The sequence below is a fragment of the Epithele typhae genome, assembly GCF_022376455.1.
Source record: "Epithele typhae strain CBS 203.58 chromosome Unknown BXZ73scaffold_75, whole genome shotgun sequence".
NCBI classification, from domain to species: Eukaryota; Fungi; Basidiomycota; class Agaricomycetes; order Polyporales; family Epitheliaceae; genus Epithele; species Epithele typhae.
In genome coordinates, this window is record NW_025954266.1 from 1 (window position 1) to 22,964 (window position 22,964).

Here is a 22,964-nt window from a genome sequence, read left to right on the forward strand (position 1 = left end):
ACAAGCCTGGGGGGCTGTTGTCATTAGGGTATCAACTTATCACAGCCCTGGGAAGGTTCTGTGATTAGAAACAGGGCCTATTACAAGCCTGGGAACACTTTTTCATTAGAATATCGACTTATTACAACCCTGGGGGCCTTCTGTCATTAGAAACAGGGCTTATCACAACCCTGGGGAGGTGCTGTCATTAGAAACGGGGCTAATTACAACCCTGGGGATGCTCTGTCATTAGAATATCAACTTATTACAGCCCTGGGAGGCTTCTTTCATCATAGACGAGGCTTATTACAGCCCTGGGGACACTTTGTTATTAAGATTCCGACTTATTACAGCTCTGGAGACCTTCTGTCATTAGAAACAAGGATTATTACAGTCCTGGGAGGGTGCTGTCATTAGAATATCGACTTATTACAAGGCTGCAGAAGTTCTGTCATTAGACTTATGGCTTATTACAATGCCCTGGTGGGGATATAGTACAATGACCACCTGGTGGGGGTTAACAAAACCAGTTCTGCAGGCTCCTGGGCAATTGTATTACAATTGGGGTAACCACAGGTGTGCAAGGGTAGGGTTCAGGGTAGGTACTAGTCAACCCTCAAATGCCCTTGATGCCCTTGGTGGCTCAGAGCTGCCATTGTGAATAGGAGCCTTTGTATTACATAATACACTAGCCAGAAGGCCGTCCGAGCAGGGGCCATCCCAAAGACTCCTCCCGTCCTTCTCCCCCATACACACACAGTCCGAGCTACACATCACTACATGGCCGGGGGATCTTCCCTCAAAAAAAGGGTGCCCGCGCTCTAAAGCGCCAGGCATCAGCACTGTCAGAGAAGGCTCGAAAGAAGACACGTACCACAACTTCCTCCAGCGGCAGTGGCAAAGAGGAGACCCGCTCTCGAGGGTCGTCGCCCGACATTGTCTCCATTCATGGCTCTGGAAAGCGATGCTGCTGGTATGAGTGAGAAAGAGACCCAGCGCCCCTCGACTATCAGGAAGGCAGCGCGTGCTGCGGCTTCTGCGGTCAAAGGGGGCAGCCTCCGCGCGGTCAAGGCTACCGGCAAGAAAGCCGCTAGGAAGCTGAAGAAGCGCGCATCGTTCAACTCTGGCACATCAGAAGGCGACCAAGAGGGCTCGGACGATGAAGACGTACCCACTGTAGACAACACTGATGAGGAGCCCGAAGACGAGACACCCCTGAGCAGGCTCTTGGCGAGTCGTATCTGCTGCCTGCCGTATCGGGATTCAGAATGAACAACTTCCTGTCGCACTTAGAGCGGATGAAACAGAAGTTGTCAGCGCCGGTGTACGCATTCCACAAGCCGGACATCAAGATTCTCACCAACGAGAAAGCACAAATGGTGCACGAGAGTTCACTTGTGCGAAGCCGGGATGTACGCAGAAGAGGATCAAACGTAACACTCAAACTCACGACAAGACTTCCACGAAGAACCTCATTCGGCATGCAAAGTCGTGTTTGGAAAGACCTGGCGTGGGGGAAGGCTGCAACTGAGGCAGGATCTGCGGAGAAAGCACGCCCCGGTCTCGAAGCGTTCGGTCGCACCGGGAAGCTGACTACTGCGTTCAAGCGGGCTGGAAAAGGCAAGGTCACATATTCAATCGTACAGCATACATCAATGGAAACCAGGGTACGTACTCATACGAATCGGTTGATGCTCGAGTGTTGTTGATTAAGGCTGTTTGCGGCTCGATCCACGGATGATCCGGATCCGAACCCACGGATCAGGTGACTTCCGGGGGCTTGATCCAGATCCGCATGGATCAGAGCCGCTGGAAGAGCCGGAGCCGCGCGATCTGGAGCCGCAATCCGTGGATCGAGCCGCCAAATGAGCCGCACTCTGTGGCTCCGTGCGGCTCAGTCGCTTCTGCGGATCCTTCTCACTCAAGAGTATTATATCAGGCCACCAAAATGCACACATGGGTATTAAGAGCAAGCAAAGGGGTATTTTATTGAGATATTACTACTCTACACACATTCAGCACACATGTTTTTGGCTAAAGATGCGCCGGAGACGTGGGAGACGTGGGCGACATGAGCGATGGTGACATGGGCTGCAGACGAGTTGGGGGACGCGGGGGCGAGAAGCGGTGGAGACGTGGGTAGCACGGAAGAGGTGCGCGAGACAGACGGCGCGGTGACGCGGGCGAGGGCGATGCGTGCGAGGGCGACGCGGGTGAGACGCAGATGTTGTGGACGAGGCGGCATTACGCAGGCGGCGCGGGAGAGGTGGGAGAGGTGAGCGATGGAGCAAGTGTGCATCAAGACGGATGCGGGGTGACGGGACAACTCGGGCGACGTCTGTGGCGTGGGCGGGGGGCGTGGGCGATGTGGGCGACACCGACGCGAACACGGGCAGCGTGGATGACGTGGGCAAGGGCGAGGTGATGAGGTAGTGGGTGACGTGGGCGAGGTGGCGGGCGGCGCGAGAGATGCAGGAGACACGGGTGAGGTGAGCAAGGCGAACGCGAGGACGCGGAGGGCGCGAGGGGGAAACGTGGAAGGCGGAGGGCGCGGAGCTGGAGGGTGAATGACGCCAGCGAGGAGGACGTGCAGGCTGGAGGGCGCGGGAGCGGAGGGCGGATAGCGAGACGGGCGAGGGCGCGTGTACGGCGGGCAACGCGGGGGCGACGCGGGCGGAGGGCAGTGACGCGGCGAAGGTGGTGGAGGGTGACGCGAGCGGAAGGCGACGCAGAGGTGGGCGTGGACGAATTGCGGGACGAGGGCTGCAGGCGAGGGTGACGCGGGCGACGCGCATAACGCTGGTGAGATGTCGCCGAGGACGACGCGGAGGTGGTGGTGGGCGAGGTGGGCGACGCAGAGAGGGCGACGCGGGGACACGGGTGTCACGCGGGGGCAGGCGAGAGCGACACGAGCGACACAGAGCGCGCGACGCGGAGCGGACAACGCGGGGGGCGAGGGAGAGATGGGACGGGCGAGGGCGAGAGGTGGGTCGTGGCGAGACGGGCGACCTGGGCGACCCGGGCGACACAGATGGGGCTGGGGATGTGATCGACGAGGGGAAGGTGGGCAACGGCAAGACCAGCGAGCGCGACTGCGACTCGGTGGGACGATGCGGACGACGCGGGTGCAGGCGAGGCAGAGTGGGCGAGGGAGAGGGTCGTCCGGGGAGTGGGACGGCAGGGGTGAGATTGGGGGAGGCTACGCGGGGAGCAGCGGGGGCAGTGGAGGACTCACCATGGGGGATCGGGGCCGCTCGAGCTCACCGCGACCCCAGAGAACGGCCAAGCGCGCGCGCGCGCGATGACGCCGTGTGGGCGGAGGATCGGGCGGCGCGAGGCAGACGTGGGCGACGCGGGTGAGATGCGTGACGTGGGCGAGACGGGAGGTGCGCGAGACCCGTGGCGCTGAAGACGACTCGGAGGTACCTGGAGGTTGGTGGTGGGCGACGCGAGGCGAATACGAGGAGGAGGGCAGCGCAGGCGGAGGAGACAGAGGGAGAAGCGCGGGACGAGGCGGAGGCAGAGGACGAGGGCAAGCCGGATGAGCGCGAGACGGGCAAGGACGCGGGAAAACTCACCAGAGGAGATCAGGGCCACGGAAGCTCACCGCGACCCCACGGCACAACTCCTGGGCTTGAGGACGGCCGCGCGCGCTCGCGAGATGACGCCGCGCGGACGGAGGGTGGAAGGCAAGCGGAGGAGGAGTGATGAAAGACTGGAGAGGGAGGACGGCGAGCAAGTGACGTGCGAGACCCGCGTTCGAATCCGAACACTGCCCAATCGGGACGGATTCCCGCGTGCAGACGCCGGATGCAGGCGCCAAAAGCTCTTGAAATGAAAGAAAATAGTATTGTATCAATATCTCTGTCAGTTCTGCACCAAATCACACACATGTTGTATCTTTAGAAAGCCGCTTTGAATGGCTTTCGAATGACATATATTACATGGTATATTTATTGAGAATCTGCGGATAATCCGTGGATCGAGCCGCAGATCCGCCAATTTTCAGCCCCCTTGATCCGGAGCCGCTGGGAGCCGGAGCCGGAAAGAGCTGGAGCCGCCCGGCTCATGATCCCCGGCTCACGGCTCCGGATCATCGCGGGTTTACCCGCGAAGTGAGCCGGAGCTGCAAACAGCCTTATTGTTGATGCGTAGCGTAGGATTGAGATCGTGCGCTGGTGTGCCAGAGAACAAGCGGCCGTTCCGTAATTGTCAGTGACCGAGCGTCCCAATGCTTGATGAAGACGGGCCGCCCGGAGTACAAAGATCCCATCGCCGTCGACCGTGTCACGCGATGTCCGTCGTGTGTTCGCGAAGTGCCGGCAGCGCATCGGGCAGACGCTGCAGGTTTGTGATTACTGTTGCTCGCGAGTCGCGCGCCAGGTACCCTACTGAAGCGAGATGAGTATGCATGATAGGAGTACGAAGGGCGCAAACTAAATTTCACCTTCGGACGTCACCTAACCACAGACCGTTCATCGCGTTCGCCGTTCACTTGCACCACCGCGGGGCTCCCTTGAGCATGATATTGGATGGTATCGAGGTCGCGGAAGTCTCACTCCGGACTCGTCATGGCAGCCGTGTTTGAGGCCATGTTGAAGGACTTTGGTATCGTGGATAAAGTCAGCAGTGATCCTCCATAAATGCGTACTCGTGTGTGCTTACCAGTCGTTCGTAGATCCTTGGGAGTAACAAGGTGACAGCGCGGCAGCCCAACGACACCACGGTCGACGAGTTGTACAAAAGACTTGACAACTTTGGTGGTTCCTGTAATCGTGCCCGGTGCTTCGACCACGTCGTGAAACCTATGCGCACAAGCAGTACTCCGTCCTTTCCAAGGAAAAGGAAGGTGAAAAGGACGTGACGGAGACGCCTGAAGAGGCCCTGGCGCGTCTCCTTGCAGAGATCGACTGGAGTGGGATGGGATCGGACACAGAAGACGATGACAGCGACCAAGCAGGATGACGAACCTGAACTCAGAACGACTCTGATGGTCCTCTTCGATGTCAATGAAGATATGACGGACAACGAGCGCGAGGATTTTGAGGCCGGTGTATAGCCCCGATAAAGGAGGTTTTTAACGAAGGTGCGGCACGCTGCCAAGATGCGATATGACAACACACCTGACGAGTCTGTCAACCACAGATCCGCACCCTGTCCTTTGCTATCATCAACTCCCCCCACAAATCAACCTCCCCTGCGTGGAAGCGCACGCTTCACGAACTCCGTTTGAAGGAGCGCACGATCCCGCGGGGACGTTCGAACTCGTTGGAGTTCGACGTTCTAACATGCTGGACTTTGTGGTTGAGTACAAGACTGCCGTTCACCGGATAACTACGGACCTTGATTCTCGGCTTGAAGAAGTACAACCTGGAACGACGAGGAGCGGGAGATGGTCGAGCAGCTGCGAGACGTTTCTGAAGGTACGTGGCAAGTTACGCAATCTTACTCACACGCATCTGCACCCGCCCAACACAGCTGGTTTGAACTCAAACCCAGCCGCAACGCTCATGGTCTCCCACCTCCTCCCCGTGCTCTGTCTCGTCCCCCCCCCCATTCTCCAGCTTGGCATCCATGACTAAACTGCTTCCTCTTGTGCTCGCTCTCGACGTCCCTTGCAACCCAACAACGTTTCTTCTGGCTGTGGTTAAACGACGCCACTTCGACTGCCCTAAAATCTCATCCGGTCGGCCTGATCATCCGTGATCATCTTATCGCGGATGGAAACGACGCCATCCATACTCTGCACGGCCCTGGCGACGCGTCGGGACTACAGGTGAGTTGTTTGTACTGCTTTTCATGCGCATATATTCCACCTGTTCTGGGCTCCCGCTGTTGTGGTGCTGTCTCGATAATGAGATCCCGCATCCTATACCGCCCTCGCCTCTGTGGCGTGCACTCAACAACACTCTTGTATTCAAGAGTGCTGATGTGTGCCCCACACGCACATGCCACCCCGTTCCTGACGCACTCCAGCTGCCAGCGCGCGGTGTGTGTATCTCACACTCCAACTGCCAGCGCTCTCCGCACGCCGGGGCTCACTCGACCTGTGTCCCCTTTGCGCTGCGCGCATGCTCTGCGGTGCCCGACTCCGCTCTTCGGTGCCCGACGCTCTGCGGTGCCCGACGCTCTGCGGTGCCCGACGCTCTGCGGTGCCCGACGCTCCGGCACTGATGCGCATGCTTGAGCACATGCTACACACCACCGTGAGCAGATCCGTTTCGATCATGCTGGTGTGGGGGGGGACGCGCGTCGTGTGGACGCTGCGACGCGGACGCGGACACACGAGTGTAATCTCTTCTTCTCGTCTTCTTGTGCCTACTTACGTCCCACACGGTCACGTTCTAACTTCTCTCGATTTCACGGCTCTTCGAGAATGCTACCACGTTTCTTCTCTAGAAAGGGGCGTGTCAATCTGCCCATCGTCATTTCACCTCGACGAGAAACTCACGGAGCACGCGCCGCTGCCGCTGTTCGCGCTGCGGTTGCTCTCGGCAAGAAGACGCTTAATCGGTACTGTGATCTCTCTCGCACTGATCATACGGAGGTCCTACCGGATCGCGACGGGTGCGTATATATGTCCTGGCCTGTATTACATACTTATATATGCGCTCGCTGCGATGATCTTCTTCCTCCAGTCCTTCATCATCCTCAGATGAAGCTCGAGTGACTTCAAGACCGCGAAGCGGGAACGGGACTGGATTGATACGGCCGAGGAAGATGACTCGGGATGAGCACCTCCGCAGCTATGGCGCAGAGGGACATTGAGCACGACGATCGGGCCCCCGAAGCCAGCCACGCCGTAAGAAAGACACCGGTGAACCAGCGCTTGACTCCCGTCTTACAGTTTATATGTGGCGGTGCGCAACAGAATCCATTCGCTCAGCTCCCTGCATTCCAACAGAAGCGTCCGGCTGGCAGGGGGGCGAGCGAGATCGATCGCTGTCTTGCGGCGTCTACAGAGTACACGCTGACGATCCGCTCCAGTTGGTGGTGGAATCGCCGCCGTGAATATGTCCCCATCTCTCACGCGTGGCGCTCTCTTACCTTACCGTTCCTGGTACGTGGTACATCACGGTATCTCTCCACCTCTGGCAGCTCGCTTACGGTCAAGGACGCTCCACGGTCGACGTTGAACGCACTTTCAGCAAAGGGGGCGGCTGCTCCTTCCACACGTCCGCGACGGTTTGTCTGCCACCCGTCCATCCGGGCGCTTCGAGCTCGGACTCGTTCGAGACGCCGACGTCTCGGGTTGCCCTTCGAAGACGACGCATCGGATGATCTGGAGGGTGGTCGGGAGCTCGTCGTCGTTGCGGCCACGCGCTGGTGCTGATACGGTAAGAGCAGGACGACGTCGTGTGTGTGTGCGCTGTACTTGCTACCCTCGTCGAACCCTCGACCCTCGAGCGCCCTGGTGACCCTCTACAAAAAAACCCTGACCCTTGTATATGAGGGTCGTGACCCCCCCCGAGGGTAGGGGGTCAGGGTAAGCATCGGGAGACCCGGGGGTTACCCCTGCTACGCGCTAGCCCCCCCGGGCCGCCGTGTCGCGCAGAAACGCCGAGGCGCGATCTCTCTCGCCTGCGTCTGTGTGGACGACGACGCGCGCCAGGTCGGGGAGGCGCCCCCAAAAGTTGGCCCCCTCTCTACCGGCGACTCCCGGGTTTCTCGACTCGAACCCCGACTCTGGGCGCTCGGTCGTACGCCGCCCACGCGGGCTTCTGCCTCCGCGAAGCCGGCGGGAAACCCGGAACCCCTCTGAGCGGGCACGGGGTGAGAGCGAAGACCGTGAAACGGGATCCCACGAGTCCCACCCCCCCCCCCCCCCCCGGGCGCTTATTTGAGCGCTCGCGGGGGCGCCCGCGTCGGCGTCTTGCCATGGAAAAAGAAGGGGGGGACGCGTGAATCGCGGCAGCCGACAGAGAGAGAGACGCGGTGGGGCTCGCACGCGCGCGCGCGCGAGGAGGGGGGGCGGACCCCTCGTGGTCGCGGACGCCGCCGCTCCTGAACCGTCGAGGGCCGTCGCGCGCGGCGACCTGCGGGACGCGCGTGGGAAGCGCGCGCACGCGCCGAGGGCGGCGGCGAGTGACGGCACGCGCGCTTTTCCCGCGGGGGCGGGGCTCCCCCCGAAGAGAGAGAGAGATGTAGAGAGCGCCGCGCCTCTCCCCAACGGACGCGCGCGCGGGGGGGGGACCGCGTCCGGCGAAGGCCCGGACCACGTTCGGAGGAGGGTCACGGAGGGTCACGGTCGGACGGCGGGGGACGGGACGTGCGCGCGCGCGCGCGACCCCCCGCGGAGCGCTGCGCGCGCCGGTCCCTAGCCCTATGCGCGGGTGTCCGCGCGTCGAACGCTGAGCCGTACATAGGCGCGCGCTGTGTGCGCGGACATCCGCACGTTGAGCACTCAGCATGTATCGTACGTTGTTGGGTGCGCGGGTGTCCGCGCATTGAACATACAGCTGTATATCGCTGGATGTGCGGACGTCCACATAGTATTGAATGTCGCTCAGCCGCATGTCGTTAGGTGCGCGGGTGTCCGCGCATCAAAAACTCCGTGCACATTGTTGGGTGCATAGGTGTGTATGCATTGAATGCTCAGCTGTAGGTTGTTGGGTGTACGGTTGTCCGCACATCCAATGCTCGGCTATAAGTTGTTGGTTGCGCCGCGCGCGGGTGTCCGCGCATTGAACAGTCTGCGAGGCTTCATTGTAGATGTACAAACATAGTATGCTGTATACGACCTTGTCCTTCTGCGCGCGGATGGCGCGTTTTGCCAAAGGGCCCTGAGGTTTCTAACCCGAGCCTATCATTGACCCCCTGTAATTAGCCGAAACACCCCTTCTATGGGTCTACAAACACTTCGTGTATGATACTCGCGCACCGCTCACCCGCATGGCACACCAAACCGCGACAGCGCCCGCTGCACGCTCTCCAGCCGCTTCCGCCGCGCGTCCAACTCTGCTCGGGCCGTGACGATTTCCAGGTCTTCTGCAACGTACGCCGCACACCGCCCTCCTGCGCCATCCACGCCCAGCTCGAGTGCCTCGGCGAGCGCGCGTTGCAGCCCCGCCGCGAAGCTGTAGAGGAAGTGTTGGTCGATCGCAAGCGGAACGTAGTCGACCACGCGCTGCAGGAACCAGTCAACGTCCACAGCTACATGGAGATACTGGGAATCCGAGGCTGACGAACCTTGTACGCGACGTGGAAGTACGCGCCAACCTCCGCCATTGTCGCAAGTTCTGCCGTGTGCTCGTCCGCTGGCGCGAGCCTTGCGAGATCCGCGAGCGTCACGTTGGCGTATCCTACGCGGGCGAGCATTGCAAGCAGCTCCCGGTTCACTTCTTCATCGTTGTTGCCGTCTTCCTCTCCGTATACCTCGTCGCTTGCTCCATCGTCGGGCAAGCGGTCTGAGCCCGAGCTGGCAGAAAGGGGCTGGCGGGCGTCGCGATACTGTGCGAGGTACGCATCCCGCTTCGCGGCGAAGTAGTGCGTGTTTTGCGTGTATGGCACCGTGCGCTCCATCGCAAGTATCGTGAGGATGTGTGCAGTAGCGAGCGCGGCGTGCCTCTGGAGGTGGGTGGTGACAGAGTCTCTGCGCGTGGAGGATGAGTTGGTAGGAGAGGAGATCGATATGGGTACGCACCCGACGGCCACACGCAGAGCACTGAAGCGCGAGAACGTATCGTCAATGAGAATGGTGAGGGTCGAGTTAAATGACTCGTGAACGCGCTCGAAGCAGGCGAGGGCGTGGTGTTCCCAGGTGTGCTGAAAGTCGCGGATCAGGGCGCGAGAGACCTCGGGGGGCGTGTTGTCTGGGAGTTCGCGCGTCCGGCACCTGACGATAGAGCCAAGGGTATTGATGTGAAGTTCGCGGGGGGCAGCGAAGTTCGAGATGGACTTACGCATCGATCCGAGCGCGCACGTCGTCTAGGTACAGCGCATTCCGCTCTTCGTCGTTATCCTCGTCGTGTCCATCGGAGCTGTTGTCCTCGACGTCGCTGTCTTCGCTCGACACTCTCGACCACCCAAGTGGCGCTCCCACGCGCTCGAACGGGACAAACTCGGGCGCAGTGCCGCGAATCGCGCGCTTGAAGCTGATGTACGCCTCGTTGTGTCGTTGCACGAGGGCCGCGTGCACAGGGGATCCCTCGACGCGGTTTGAGACCGCGCCACAAAAGGTAGTGACGAGCTCCAGCACATGGGTCGGCGGGTCGGCGGTGACGACCGGTGGCAGGCGGGCGATTTCGTCAGCGCAGGCGGCGCGATGTACGGCGACCTCGCGTGCGAATGTGGGGAGCCTACGGGGTGACATATCAAGAACGGTCTACCATCGGCCGTGTGGAGACACGTACTTCTTCTGGATGAGCCGCGTCAGGAGCTCGCTCACGCTCCGCACCAGGTTCGGGGTCCCAAGCCGCGACTTTGCCGCGGCCGACGCGCTCGCCCACGGTGCCGCGGTGCGGAAGAAGGCGGCCTCCATGTCGCGCGCAGCGGCGGGTGCCATCCCCGCAAGCCGCGCGTCGTCGTCGGGCTGCCGAGTGCAGAAGTAGCCGTGTTTGAGCGCATGGCGGCGCCCCTCGAGGACGTCAAGCCACATCGCCCGGCTGGACGACGCGCCGGAGGGGAGCGTGTCGGGCTTGGTGAGAACGCCTGCAGAGATGATGAGCGATGGCGAACAGATGGGGATGGAGATACTTGCCAATCGTGCGCAGCCCTTGGGGGTCGGCGAGCTTGGCGATACGGGCGGCCTTTTGATTTTCAATGTCATCTAACGGCGCACACTGGGTGAGGATGATGGGATGCGTGCAATTTATGGCGAGACACACCGCTGACAGGAAGAGTCAGAAGAATGACAGAAGTCCCCTGGACGTAGGACGTGACGAGGTCTTCCACGAGTTTGACGATCTCAGGCTCCGCGTTCTGCACAATTCCTTCATCTTGCACGTGAACGCGTAATCGAAGAGAACAAAGAAGGGCACTCACCAGGGAGATCAACGAAAGACAGGTCAATGAGCTCTGGTCCCCTCACGTCCACGCAAATGACGTTCCTCGAGAACGGGAGGGATTCGAACCCCTGCGTGGGGCTCGCGCCGAGCCGCCCATTCTTGCGATTCTTGTTCTTGCCTGTCCCATCCTCCGAAGAATCAGTGTCGGGTAGAAAGTGATCGAAGGACAACTGGGGGCTGAGGACTGCTGCCTGTGCGCGTCGCAGCATTGGCTCGACCTGTATCCTGTCGTGCAGTAACGGTCCGAAATGGAGCTCGCGCACGTCCTCGAGGGCGAGCGGCGTGCCGGCGTCGTTAAACTCGTACCGAATCTGGATCTGGCACGACCACGCATCCGCGCGGGCGAGGCGCAACTCCATCGGACAACGTGTGCAGGTACCCGCGTCGCGAGGAAGGCTGATCTATGGACGCGAATCTGGTCAGAAGGACGAGGCCGTGGAGAGTAAAGGGAGACGTACCCCGGCGATGCTCTCCACCAGACTTGACTTCCCCGCGCTCTGGTTACCGATCACGACAATGCGGGGAAGGTCGAAGAGGGATTGAGCGCTGATGACGAGGGATGAGCGAGTGATCTAGGCGTGTGTGAGGAGATGAATGTCCGGCCACGAACCCGAGGGAGCGGAGAATGGAAACGAGGCCGATGAACTCCTGTGTCCTCTGAGCGTACGGTGTGTCGGCGATGAGGGAAAGCGGGGTGGAGCCCGATGGCAACATGATGCTGGAAGGCGAGAAATGGGGGCGTATGAGGTCAAGAGCGTCGGACGAAAGGCTTTTGAGCTCATCGCGTTCACAAAGAGCTGCTGCGGTAGTCCAAGTGCGTGTCGCAACGTAGAGGGAGGGAGTATCGAAGCTGAGATGTGCATGATGGGCGCGAACCTGTGGAGTGGGTGTATTTGACAGTGCTTTGAACAGATATAGATCAGCGTGAGGGCGCCTTAAAACGTAAAGGAACAGTCGGATCTGTTCGAACAGCGGGATTGCCCACTTGAGCGACAGGCGGCGCGTTGCGTTCACCGCCGAACCGACGGGAGCACTTTGCGTCTTTCCCACCGCCGTTGGCAAACCACTCTGCACCACAGCGCGACTTCTGCCCGCCAGCGTCCAGGACAAGGGTCGCGCTTCGCGGAGAGGTGGGGTGTGTAGCGTGTAGCGTCGAACTTCGCCAGCGGTGCTGCGTAGAGGGGTGTCAGAAGGCTATAGAGGAGATAATCGATCGGGGTGGGTGCGCACTGGAAGCTTGACGACCGGGCGCAGGGCGCCGAAGGGCGGAAAGGTGTGATTCGCGGGCGTCGAGCCGGACAAGTCGCGCGCGCACGAATCAGAGCAGCAGGCACGAGCCCGACAGACTTCGGAAGGCGCGTCCAGAGTGAGGCATCCGACTTCCATACAGGCCCACGCGGGATTCGGGGTTGGAAATGGACTTGCGTGTCGATTCCGTCTGGCACGTCGTCTGGATACAGCTCCCCGTCCGCGTGTTGTTCGCCGTTTCCGTCCTCGGTAAACGACACGCCCCACAGAAACCAGCGGCGACCTCCTGAACTCGTGTCGACAGTCTACCGTGACAGACAGTGGTAGACATTGACACAGGAGAGGTGATGCGCCCCGACCTCGCGCACGCATGGGAGGGGATCCTGCGAACGACGCGTTAATTGACGGTCACGGACGGGGGGGAGACAAGCAACTCGCACACACTGCAAATGAGGTTCGATGTTTCCAAGACCGCTTCTGTTGCCGTAGACGCGCCCGCGGCGCGGAAGAAATCGACCTCGACATCGCGCGCAGCCACGGGTGTTTTCTCGGAAAGCTGTGTGTCGTTGTCGTGGAGATTCCGGCTGTCGAGATGGCCGTGTGAGAGCGTGATGCAGTGTCGTTTGACGGAGTAGGCCCGGTTTACCTGCAGAAAGGATTATCTTCGAGGTGTGTAGACAGAGGCTCACCCATTGTACGTAGAACTAGGCGGTCGGCGAGCTTGGTTTTGAAAACGCATGACAGAGATACTGGGGGCAGATGCATGCGAGCAAGAGCACCCATACCATGTCAGGAAGAGCGAGGAAAGACCTTTGCACACGACCTTCCACGAGTTCGACGACTTCGGACCTGGCTGGTCGGACATCCTAGCCCCCTTGAGCCCGGATGTAAGTGCATGATTGATGACGAGGAACAAGGGCACTTGCCATGAAGGCCTCCAAAAAGACACGCCGAGAAACCTCGGCCCTCCACATCAACCCAGACGAAAATGAGAGCGTCTCTGCGTCGAGCTCACACTAAGCCGCCCATGCTCTGTCTTCTCTTGATGGCGGCTCCCTCCTTCGACACATCGCCGCGGCCTACGCTCGCCGCACATTCTGTTTGACCTCCTCCTTGTATTGCAGCACCGACCCAAACAGAGCTCGCGCGCATCGCCAGCGGCGGCCCACGAGGCGAGCCTCGGTAAGGCAGCGGGTGCAGATGCTCGTGTTGCGTGGGAGGCTGATCGGATATGGTCAGGACGAGATGACGAGGACGTGAGAGGGATAAAGGGACACACACCCCAGCAACGCTCGCATGGAGTCTTGCATTGCCCATGCTGTACACAACGGGTATTATGAGATGTCGGTGATGCAGTTGAGATCTGCACACAGAGATATCAGTGAGTGAGCCGAGTATGTATTTGAAGATGGATACGGACCCGACGCCGTGAAAAGAGTAGACGAGGCCGGTGAGGACACGGAGGCGGAGCCTGGGAGTAAGTTTGTGAATGTACGGCGATGAGCTGGATCGAGAGATGACAAATCTCTTCGCTCTCCACGGTCGCCTGGTTTGCCCATCCCGCACGAGTGCGTTGCGGCGGTTGGATGGAAAGTTAAGGGAGCCGAGTCGTACACGAGGCCCTGAGGGTTGAAAGCAGGCGTTTGGTGTTCAACAAAGCCCGACGAAAGATAGTCAGAACATACAGTCAGATCGGCTGAGAAGGTCAAATTTGGGGACCGCCCGGTTGAACCAAGGACGGTTTGAGGCGGTCACTATGGAACTGGTGAGAACTGGGAGCGACGAAACCATCAGCGAAGAGCTTGCCGTGAAGGGTGTATCATACATACGATAGACTCGATGTGGGCCGTACGTCTAACTAAGAAAGGAGAGTACCGGGCGTCAGCTTCAGCGGCGAGATCGCAATGATGCCTCGAAGGTTGAAGCCAAAGAGGCGGCATGGAAGAAAGCGGAGGCGAAGCGAGATTGAATTTCGTAAGAATCGCCACGTTCTTCGCAGCATAGACGGAAGCGTCCTGAGGAGGACGACGGGGACGGAAGACGTGGGGAGAGAGCGAGCAAAGGCGGTGCTGCGGCCCTCCGTGTGGGGCAAAGGAGGACGCATCGCGGGGAAGGCGTCGGTGGATTGAGGGCGAAGGACGCGTCGGTGGAGGAGAATGGCCGGGAGGCGGTGTTGGCTGAGTGGGCGCAGCCATTGCTCCACTCGCACGGCCAGCCGTCAGCGACATGGGAATCCATCCAAGCAGGGCACACGAACACGGCAAACGTCGCAGACCAAGGCAAAGGCGCGAGAGGAGAGAGAGATAGAAGAGAGAGCTGAGGGAGCGGGGCGGGAACACCGCCCGCTTACGTCAGCGGGAGGCTCTGCACCCATCGCTTGTCCGGCCGACGACCTCTCGGCGCCGCCTCTTCTTCCTCCTCCGCCTCGACGCCCTCCCTCTCTCTGCGCCGCCTCTGAGCCGCACTCGAGTGTCGTCCCCCGCCCGCCCGACGCCCTCCATGTCCTCTTCCAACCCCGTACGACCTCCCGGCTCGTCCACCCGCCCGCGTTCTCATCCACTTTCTTTGTGCTGCAGATCAGACGGAAGCTCGTCATCGTTGGCGATGGTATGCCCGCGTGTCGCTCACTGCTTCGCCGGTACTGATCCACGTCTGTGCGCAGGTGCTTGCGGCAAGACTTCGCTGCTCTGTTCCTTCGCCCTGGGCGAGTTTCCCAAGGAATATGTCAGTCTCAGTCTGCTTTTTGCTCCCCGCCCCCACTCACATCCTCCTCTGCACAGCAACCTAGTTGGTCGCGTCCTATATGCCCAGTTTCGCCCATGTCTGACCCCCGCTCCAGCCATCTTCGAGAACTACGTCGCGGAGATCCGGTTAGACGGCAAGGCCATCCAGCTAGCGCTATGGGATACCGCGTACGTCCTCTTTCCACCGTCTTCTGCGCGTTTCTCCTCCCCTCTCCTCTCCTGCTCTCCCCTCCCCGTTGTTGCCTATCCGCCCATCTGCTCGCAGAGCCTCCGAATCCTCGCTCGACACTTGTTCATCCTCCAATCCGCCATTGTCTTGTCCATCACCTGCTCGCCCGCGCTGTCGCACAAATAAGCCTGGCCTTGGCCGGGTCTCGCCTCCGGCTGCACGTTGTGGCGGGGCCTCCGCGCAGCACTTGGCGAAACCCTGCCCTCACGCTTTCCGCTTGTGCTGTCACCCATGCTGACTACCTCCGTTTCCGCGCTCAGTGGCCAGGAAGAGTACGAACGCTTGCGGCCGATGTCCTACTCCCAGTCCCACGTCATTCTCATCGCCTTCGCCATCGACACCCCCGACTCTCTCGAGAACGTTACCGTCAAGGTACGCCCCCCCTCCCCGTCTCTGTCTTGGCGCGGCCGACTGCTGACCCGCCCCCTGCCTTGACTTCAGTGGATAGAGGAGGTTCGCTCTATCTGCGGCCCCCACATACCTGTCATCTTGGTCGGCTGCAAGTCCGACCTTCGCCCGCCTCCTGGTAGGTTCTCCTTCCGTCCCAGCCGTCGCGTTCGGTGTTCAATCGGACCGCGCTTACATGTTAATTGGCCAGGTTCCCCCAACTCAGTCGCGTATGTCGCGCGTGAACAAGGCGAGCGTGTCGCGCAGGCGATCGGCGCACGTGCCTACAAGGAATGCTCTGCCCTCAAGATCGAGGGTGTTGATGACGTCTTCGAGGCCGCCACCCGCGCGTCGATGCTCATGCGAGACGGCGTCCCCGCTCACGCCGGCCAGCACCAGCGCGACCGCCTCGGTGGCAGCATGGCTGGTCGCCGTGCGAGCACGACGGGCGACGGATGGGAGGACAAGGGGAAGTGCTGCGTTATTTGTTAGTGACTGCAGGGCTATGGGGGATGCACGTACGTTCCTTCTGCACGCACGTCCCCCGTCTTCTTGCCTCTCTTCACACCTGCTATGCTGTTCTTCCCAGCCACCCTTTGACTTGCCGCGCCGCCGTTCCTGGTTTAATTCCTGGTCGATGGCCGGCCTCGCATGCACGCTTTACGCATCCGTTGTACTCTTCTCGCATGCCATGCCCCTCCCCGTCTCGTCAGTCCCTGTCCCGTCGCGTTCCCCGCTCTGCTAGCTTGCGGCTCCATTCACTCTACGATGCCAACACTACTCTATGTTCGAGTCCCCTCGCCTGTCGCATCTCCCCCGAATACCTCCACACACCCACATGGACTCACCCTCGCTCTCACGCTCCTTAAGCTCACGCCCCACGCATCGCACCCTGATTCGGAACGGACACGCATCGCCTGCCTCTCCAGCTTCCTTGCTTTCTTAGTTCTCCGCCCCACCCGCCACACACCATGGCCGTAACATATTTCGCCGGTCCGTCGCGCGCGCCGTTGATTGGGCGCCGCGGAGGGCCGCTGCTACTCTACATGTCTTATATACTCGCCGATGCCCTGGGCACGGCGTTTGGCGCACTCAACCTTGCCTGGTGGCTTGATTATCGTGCGTAACGCAGTGTGCGTCGTGTATCCAAGCAAGACCGACATGGGAGTTCGAGCCACGACCGCAACTCCTCGCTAAGTTGGGCCTCCGCGCGCGTTCCCCACCATGCCACCCACCCATTTCTCGTGCCCACCAACCACACCTCGCGGCGCGAGCAGTCCCGCTCACTGCAGATGGGACCCGCTCGATAATGAGTCTGACGCGGCTAGCGCCTGGCCTCGCACTGTTCTTGGAGTCCCGCCATCAGTCTGTCCACCCCGTCTCCAGTGCCCTCTGCAGTCATCCGCTCCTCCTGCACGCGAGCACTGAGCTGCGGCGCGCCCAACCTTCAATCACCCTTCCCCCTAATCACCATCCTCAAACGGTCGGGCTGACGAGCACGAATTGCTCGCTCGAGAAGGTCGACTCGGCTTGTTGTTTGGACACCACGAGGTTATGGGAGATCATCGTACGTCCTCAGGACCTCCTAAAGCCTCCCTTCCACCCTTGTAACATGCTGTGTCTCTCAAAGACCTCCATCCCTTCCAGGCCGGGCATCGACTCCCTGTCGAACTCATTCTGACGGTAAGCACTTCAGTTTTTCCTCGCGCACTCTTCAACCAACCCTCTGCCCGCTCAATCAGGGTGCGCCTTCCTCTCTCACCACCGGACCCCTGTTCGCTCAACGGTCCAAAAGTGTTCGAGCACGCCGCTTCCGACAGTCTGAGCCAGGCCGCCGTCCTGTGTCTCGTCTGCCGCACCGTCCGCACCGCCGTCCTCCCGGTCCTCTTCCTCCGCGTCGTCCTGCCCTCCTCCTCCCGTATCTACCGCTTTGCCCACGCCCTCATGGACCCCTGCCCGGCCCTGTCCGGCCCCTCCCCAGCATCCTTTGTGCGAGCCCTCTGGTTCGGGCCCCTCTCCAGCTCCCAGCCCAACGACCTCGACTACGACTCTCCCGCCTGGCCCATCACCCTCATCCACCAGATCCTCGCATGCACAATCAACCTCACCTCTCTCGCCGTCGTCCTCCTCGGCCAGCGCACCTGGCACCGCCTCGCCGGCGTCCTCCCCAGCACCTCTGGCTCGGCCCCGTGCACGGCCAGATCGACTACCCGCACCTCTCCTGTGCGCCCGCGCTCCGCACCGTCACGTCGCTCGACACCTTCATGGTCGACGCCGAGGTGCGCGCGCTCGTCCACGCCCCGAGCACCGTCCGCGCAGTGCGCCGCGTGTACTCGAACGTGAGCCCCGCCGAGCTCGCGTTCGCGCAACTTGCGTGCGTCGACGACGCCGCGCCCGCGCTCGAGCGGTTCGAGATCGTGTGCTACGCGGCCACTGCGACGGGCGCGCGCGCGTCGCTCGACGCCATCGCCGAGGGATGGGAGTTCGACCGGGAGCGGGTGGTGCTCGTGGGGAAAGAGCAGGTGGTGGACTCGGACGGGAGGACGAACTCGGTCGCGGCGTTTCATGCGGACTGGCTTGGGTACGTGCCATTATAGCCACGGCGATCCGTGCTGTCGTATGTTGTTCTTCTCTATATCTCATGCATTTGTCGCCTCCCCACCCCTGTCTGAGGTGTCCGTATACGGTGTCCAGCTGTCCTCACCAACACCGTGTTTGCTCGGCCGTCGCCAGGCCGCATCCGGGTGGTTTCGAGTCGAAACTTCATTGCCCCCGAATGCGTTCCTTTCCCGCCACATCCCAGCACGCGCTTCACCACCCCGATAGAGACCAGTAAGTGAGAGTGCGTGACCGAGCGACGAAGTATTTGACGCGAACGTGGCTCACACGCAGATTCTGCCGCCCCGTTCTGCCCATTCCACAAGAGCTCGAGAAGGTTTACGCCGTCTGGGGCTATCTCGTCAACCCTGGGGATCCTCGCGAAGCACAAGCCGCACGGGAATCGACCATCCACTCGAAAGCTAGCAGTGGTGCGGGGCGACGGCGACGGCACCCTTCTCCACCACCTGATTGATCAGCGCCGCCAGGCACGCTGCCACCGTCTATAAAGCCATCCGTCTTGACGACACTGCCCTCAGCTCTCCTGGCCCTATCACCCACCGCTTATCGACATGTCTCAACAACCGAAGCCTTTTCTAACTCCCTTCGACTATAACTATATCGACCCCATCACTCTGGTAGAGACCCGGATGAGATACTACTCGGGCAAGATCCGCGCCAAGCCCTTATGGTGGGAGAAGATCCACGATTCAACCATCGCTGCGAAGTGGCGGGCGGAGATGGTCGAGCACGACCGCGTCACGCACGACGGGCTCTGGGGAGGCGAGCGCCGCTTTGATGAAGATGACGAAGAGGGACATGCCAAGAAGTGGCCGCGCGACCCCCTTACGGATGCACAGATCGAGTACATCTTCGACGAGCTTGTCTACGAGGCTTCTGTGCTCGACCCTTCTACCGGGATATTCGTGAGTGGCACGCATACTGCGCATCCCTCCCGCTGACGACGGTACATCACAGGCGAGCGCTATCAAGAAGGCGTACGAGTCTCAGTCTCTCGTCGGCGGAGCGCTCAAAGAGAAGCTCTTGGAGGCAGCTGCCGCCTTCGAGAACGTCCCCGACGACCAGCAAGACTGGCACCCTGGCTCCGATGACCAGGTCCTCGATCTCGTTCATCCCTCTCTGTATCCCGTCTGTATCGGCCACACTCACTTCCGTTCGACTGGTCCCCAGGGAGCAGACCCCGAGCTCACTCTGCTCGACATCGACAAGTACCTTCAAGCACGGCCTGACCTTAAACCTGAGCTCGGACATTACACCGTCTCGGAGTCCTACCAGTGGCTCCCGACGGACTTCGACGTTTCCGCCGCCGGCGAAGTCACCGCGCTCGGATACATCAACAACGTCCATCCGTCGCAGCACCGCGAGCTCTACCTGCCGTCGCGTCCATCATCGCGCGCTTCGTGCCCATGTTTGAACGCGTGCTCTCCGACGTCGTCTCCGCCCCGGAGGAGGAGCAAAGCCACTTGCCGTCCGTGTGGTACGATGACCTCGAGGTCGAGTCGCCAAGGTGGGACCCCAAGGCCCCCGACTTCAAAACCTTCGGCACGCGGGTTAGAGAGTGGCAGCGCAAGTACAAGTGGCCTCATATCCCGGACCCGGCGCCGTTCGCTCCCCCCTCGCCCGACGGGCGAGTCGAGTTCCCCCTCAGAGGGCGAACGGTCCAGGTCATCGTCAAACTCGCCAACATCCACCTCACGCCCGACAAGCCCTCCTACCCTGGCGGGTCGTGGCACGTCGAGGGCATGTTGAACGAGCGCATCGTCTCCACCGGGCTGTACTACTACGCGATGGAGAACGTGACCGAGAGCCGGCTCGCGTTCCGTCAGCGCGCCGGCGGGGACGACTGGGGCACCGACCTCCCTTGCGAGCAGGACGACCACAAGGGGTACCGCGTCGCGTACGGGTTCGGAAAAGACGAAGCCCTCAGTCAGGTGCTCGGGCACATCGTCGCCGCGGAGGACAAGTGCGTCGCGTTCCCGAACGTCTACCAGCACCGCGTCGACCCGTTCGAGCTCGCGGACAAGACGCGCGCGGGGTACCGGAAGATACTCGCGCTCTTCTTGGTCGACCCGAACGTTCGAGTTTTGTCGACGACGGACGTGCCGCCGCAGCAGCGCGACTGGGCGATAAAAGAGGCGGGGAAGGCGCCGCGGCTGCAGGTTTTGCCGCAGGAGCTGTTCGACATGGTCGCTGACTTCGCCGCGGATGGGCTGATGTCGCGGGAACAGGCGGAGGAGCACCGGGAGAGCCTGATGGAGGAGAGATCTGTTTTTGTCGACACACAGAACGAAGAAAGGTTCGAGCAGGAGTTTGGTATGTGCGAGCATTGACCATGTTTCCTGGTAGATTCCGGTACGAGTCCGTGTCTACTCACATAAGAGTGCATGCATAGTCCACTACGCGAGGCTCCCCCTTTTCCTCCTTCAATCATCGTTCCCAAGTTCCCAAATAACCAGCATCCACAGCCAAAAGTCGGAATCGAAAATAGCTCCCAAACATTCGCATATTGTGCCGCAGATGTGACGGCACGAACCCCAACCACCATCGTTGAGTGGGTCATTGACCTTGGCTCGCAGGTTGCCGCCGCGCCGCCTGTGCTCGCACATCAGGAAGGTCGCGACGACAATGTCCAGCACCGGTTCAAGTGCCGCGTCGACGTCCAGACTCATAAACCGGCCGTGCTTCGCCGAGTACGTTGCTTTCGCGACGACGCGGGCTTTATCGGTTCCAGCTTGACACACGAGCTGCAAGTGCGCTTGGTAAGACGACTCCCCACGAGACTCAAGGTGAAGGTACCTCGAGCGACGATCTCCAAGAGCGCTTCCTCCAGGTATACCTCCCCACGTGCTTGTCTGGGTACGCCCTCCTGCAAGGTTCTCCGTCAGCTTTCGCTCTCCACTGAGCATCCGTGCTCACAGACTACTCACATATCCCACCCATCGTACGGGTTCCGCGCGGAAAAGGGCGTCCCGTCCAGGACGAGGCGGTCCGGGTCGCCCACGCTCTGCGCCCACAGCGCGACAGCGTCGCCGCCGGGCAGCACGAGCCGCGTCATGCGGCGCGTCACGCCAACCGGGTTGCCGGCGGAAGCGGCGGTGTTGATCGAGGTGGAGACGGTGTAGAGGAGTGTGTGCTCCTTGCTGCGCGCGTCGACGTCGAGGACGGACGTGTCCCAGACGCTCTCGGACGAGAAAACGAGCTTTCGTCTTGACCCCAGGGGACGCAGCGACTGCGGGGGTGTGTACTCCTCACTTTTGGTGCGGGAGGGCATGCCGAGTGGCGACGTTGTACTTTAGTTGTGTGGCGTGGTGGTGGCTGCTTGCCACTCAGTACACGCTGAGTCGGATATTTGAAGTATACGGAGCAGTTTGTGGGCGCCGCGGCGGACGTGGGATACTCGGCCGAAGCCTCGAGGCTGCCATAACAATACCGTTGTGGCTTTGTATTCTCTGTGTTGCTGCTTCCCGGTTCCAGAAGCAAGAGTCAACAGACTGTGGGTATGCATCCACATCCGCTTTTTTTTCAATAATCGGCGGCTCCCACACTCATCGGGAGTCCGAAATCATCCTTCGTCGAGAACAACAGCGATGGTAGACCCCCGGCCAGTGCGGAGACAGAGAAGCCCCACTCTTATGATACTATGCGATCACGCGGCCTCAGGCTTCGCGGGCTGCACAGCAATACGAATATATTGCCGTCATTGGAAGCGTGCAGAAAGCCGGGCAGGGGGTGTGTCTGGGGTTGGGATCCCTGGAACAAGAAGGATTCTTAGTCAACGTGCTCGTCTCGAAAATAGTCCGGCTGACCTCACACTACGTAGTACGAATACATGGTCCCCGCCACTGCCCTTATCATGATGTCCCCATCCACCTGTGGCACTCCACCGATACCAGTGCCCGTACCGTCTCCCGCCGCCCCCCCACCTGCGTGGCTGCGCCGGCGAAGCTCACAGACGACGAATGTCGTAACCAGGATGTCCATGTCCGCCCCGGCTGCGTGCCCGGCGGAATCGAAGATATCGACACTCAACGGCCGGCCGTGCGACTTCGCGTGGTGGGCTTTCGCTGCGGTCCGCACGGATGTCGTCGAGGTCGGATGTGAACGTGACTCAAAGGGCACGAGCTACGTGCGTAGTTGATTAGCGAAGACGTTACAGTGGGGGCGCGAGACAGACCTTGAGCTTGAGCGACGATGTCCTGGCACGCTGCTTCCAGATGTACCACAGTCGGTCCGGTCCGAGAATCGGGAACGAGCTGACTCGGGAGCGACCCGGTTAGCGAACGACACTGGCTAGAGGTTGCAGCTGTCGAAGTGACTCACACCCGCGCGTTTGGAAGCAGCGGCTTCGGCAAGCCCACCGCTTCCCCTCGCACCGTCAACCGCTCGGACTCGTGTCCGGCTCCATGCGCTGGTGTCCACGTCCACATTGCGACTTCTTCCCCTGCGGCGTCCGTGATTATCGTCGTGGACGTGGGGCATGTTCCGTGCGTGTCTTCCAACTGGGAGGTACGGATCGTGTAGAGGACTGCGTGCGTCGAGGCGTCAACGGCGTCCGCGTCTTGGACAGTACTAGAGGTGAAAGTGATGGTCTTCAGCTGGTTCGTTGTAGCAACGGTTAAAGACGAGGACGAAGAGAGGAACGAAGGAGGGCGCATGATAGGGCAGACTGGTACCTGTGTCCATCTATCTCCCATGGAACATATATATACCACCGTGACAAGCATCTGAGCAGACGCGGGAAACTGCGGTGCC

General features: G+C 60.7%; 7 protein-coding genes across 7 annotated transcripts; 4 read left to right on the forward strand and 3 right to left on the reverse strand.

Annotated features, from left to right (window-relative positions):
- Positions 1 to 927: 927 nt before the first annotated feature.
- On the forward strand, positions 928 to 1,510 carry BXZ73DRAFT_105985 (uncharacterized protein; the record flags this gene model as incomplete). Its single annotated transcript, XM_048016460.1, has 3 exons — positions 928 to 1,216; positions 1,273 to 1,391; positions 1,448 to 1,510. 3 exons carry the CDS (start codon positions 928 to 930, stop codon positions 1,508 to 1,510), a joined length of 471 nt encoding a protein of 156 aa, XP_047873100.1.
- A 7,353-nt stretch (positions 1,511 to 8,863) lies between these two features.
- BXZ73DRAFT_105987 (P-loop containing nucleoside triphosphate hydrolase protein) lies at positions 8,864 to 11,699 on the reverse strand (the record flags this gene model as incomplete). Its single annotated transcript, XM_048016461.1, has 9 exons — positions 8,864 to 9,106; positions 9,169 to 9,571; positions 9,623 to 9,814; positions 9,882 to 10,277; positions 10,332 to 10,629; positions 10,806 to 10,910; positions 10,963 to 11,386; positions 11,444 to 11,531; positions 11,596 to 11,699. 9 exons carry the CDS (start codon positions 11,697 to 11,699, stop codon positions 8,864 to 8,866), a joined length of 2,253 nt encoding a protein of 750 aa, XP_047873101.1.
- Positions 11,700 to 14,732: 3,033 nt separating this feature from the next.
- Positions 14,733 to 16,085, forward strand: BXZ73DRAFT_92539 (ras-domain-containing protein; the record flags this gene model as incomplete). Its single annotated transcript, XM_048026389.1, has 7 exons — positions 14,733 to 14,750; positions 14,810 to 14,840; positions 14,896 to 14,961; positions 15,073 to 15,145; positions 15,467 to 15,578; positions 15,648 to 15,732; positions 15,805 to 16,085. The coding sequence occupies 7 exons, from the start codon at positions 14,733 to 14,735 to the stop codon at positions 16,083 to 16,085; spliced, it is 666 nt and encodes a 221-aa protein (XP_047873102.1).
- Positions 16,086 to 17,537: 1,452 nt separating this feature from the next.
- BXZ73DRAFT_92540 (uncharacterized protein) lies at positions 17,538 to 18,190 on the forward strand (the record flags this gene model as incomplete). The annotated part of the gene is made up of 2 exons (XM_048026390.1): positions 17,538 to 17,753; positions 17,795 to 18,190. 2 exons carry the CDS (start codon positions 17,538 to 17,540, stop codon positions 18,188 to 18,190), a joined length of 612 nt encoding a protein of 203 aa, XP_047873103.1.
- A 573-nt stretch (positions 18,191 to 18,763) lies between these two features.
- Positions 18,764 to 20,542, forward strand: BXZ73DRAFT_92541 (uncharacterized protein; the record flags this gene model as incomplete). Its single annotated transcript, XM_048026391.1, has 3 exons — positions 18,764 to 19,117; positions 19,170 to 19,588; positions 19,672 to 20,542. 3 exons carry the CDS (start codon positions 18,764 to 18,766, stop codon positions 20,540 to 20,542), a joined length of 1,644 nt encoding a protein of 547 aa, XP_047873104.1.
- A 93-nt stretch (positions 20,543 to 20,635) lies between these two features.
- Positions 20,636 to 21,483, reverse strand: BXZ73DRAFT_105989 (uncharacterized protein; the record flags this gene model as incomplete). The annotated part of the gene is made up of 3 exons (XM_048016462.1): positions 20,636 to 20,956; positions 21,009 to 21,078; positions 21,140 to 21,483. 3 exons carry the CDS (start codon positions 21,481 to 21,483, stop codon positions 20,636 to 20,638), a joined length of 735 nt encoding a protein of 244 aa, XP_047873105.1.
- Positions 21,484 to 21,909: 426 nt separating this feature from the next.
- On the reverse strand, positions 21,910 to 22,867 carry BXZ73DRAFT_81199 (uncharacterized protein; the record flags this gene model as incomplete). Its single annotated transcript, XM_048023456.1, has 4 exons — positions 21,910 to 21,962; positions 22,163 to 22,334; positions 22,387 to 22,465; positions 22,533 to 22,867. 4 exons carry the CDS (start codon positions 22,865 to 22,867, stop codon positions 21,910 to 21,912), a joined length of 639 nt encoding a protein of 212 aa, XP_047873106.1.
- Between the last annotated feature and the right edge of the window lie 97 nt (positions 22,868 to 22,964).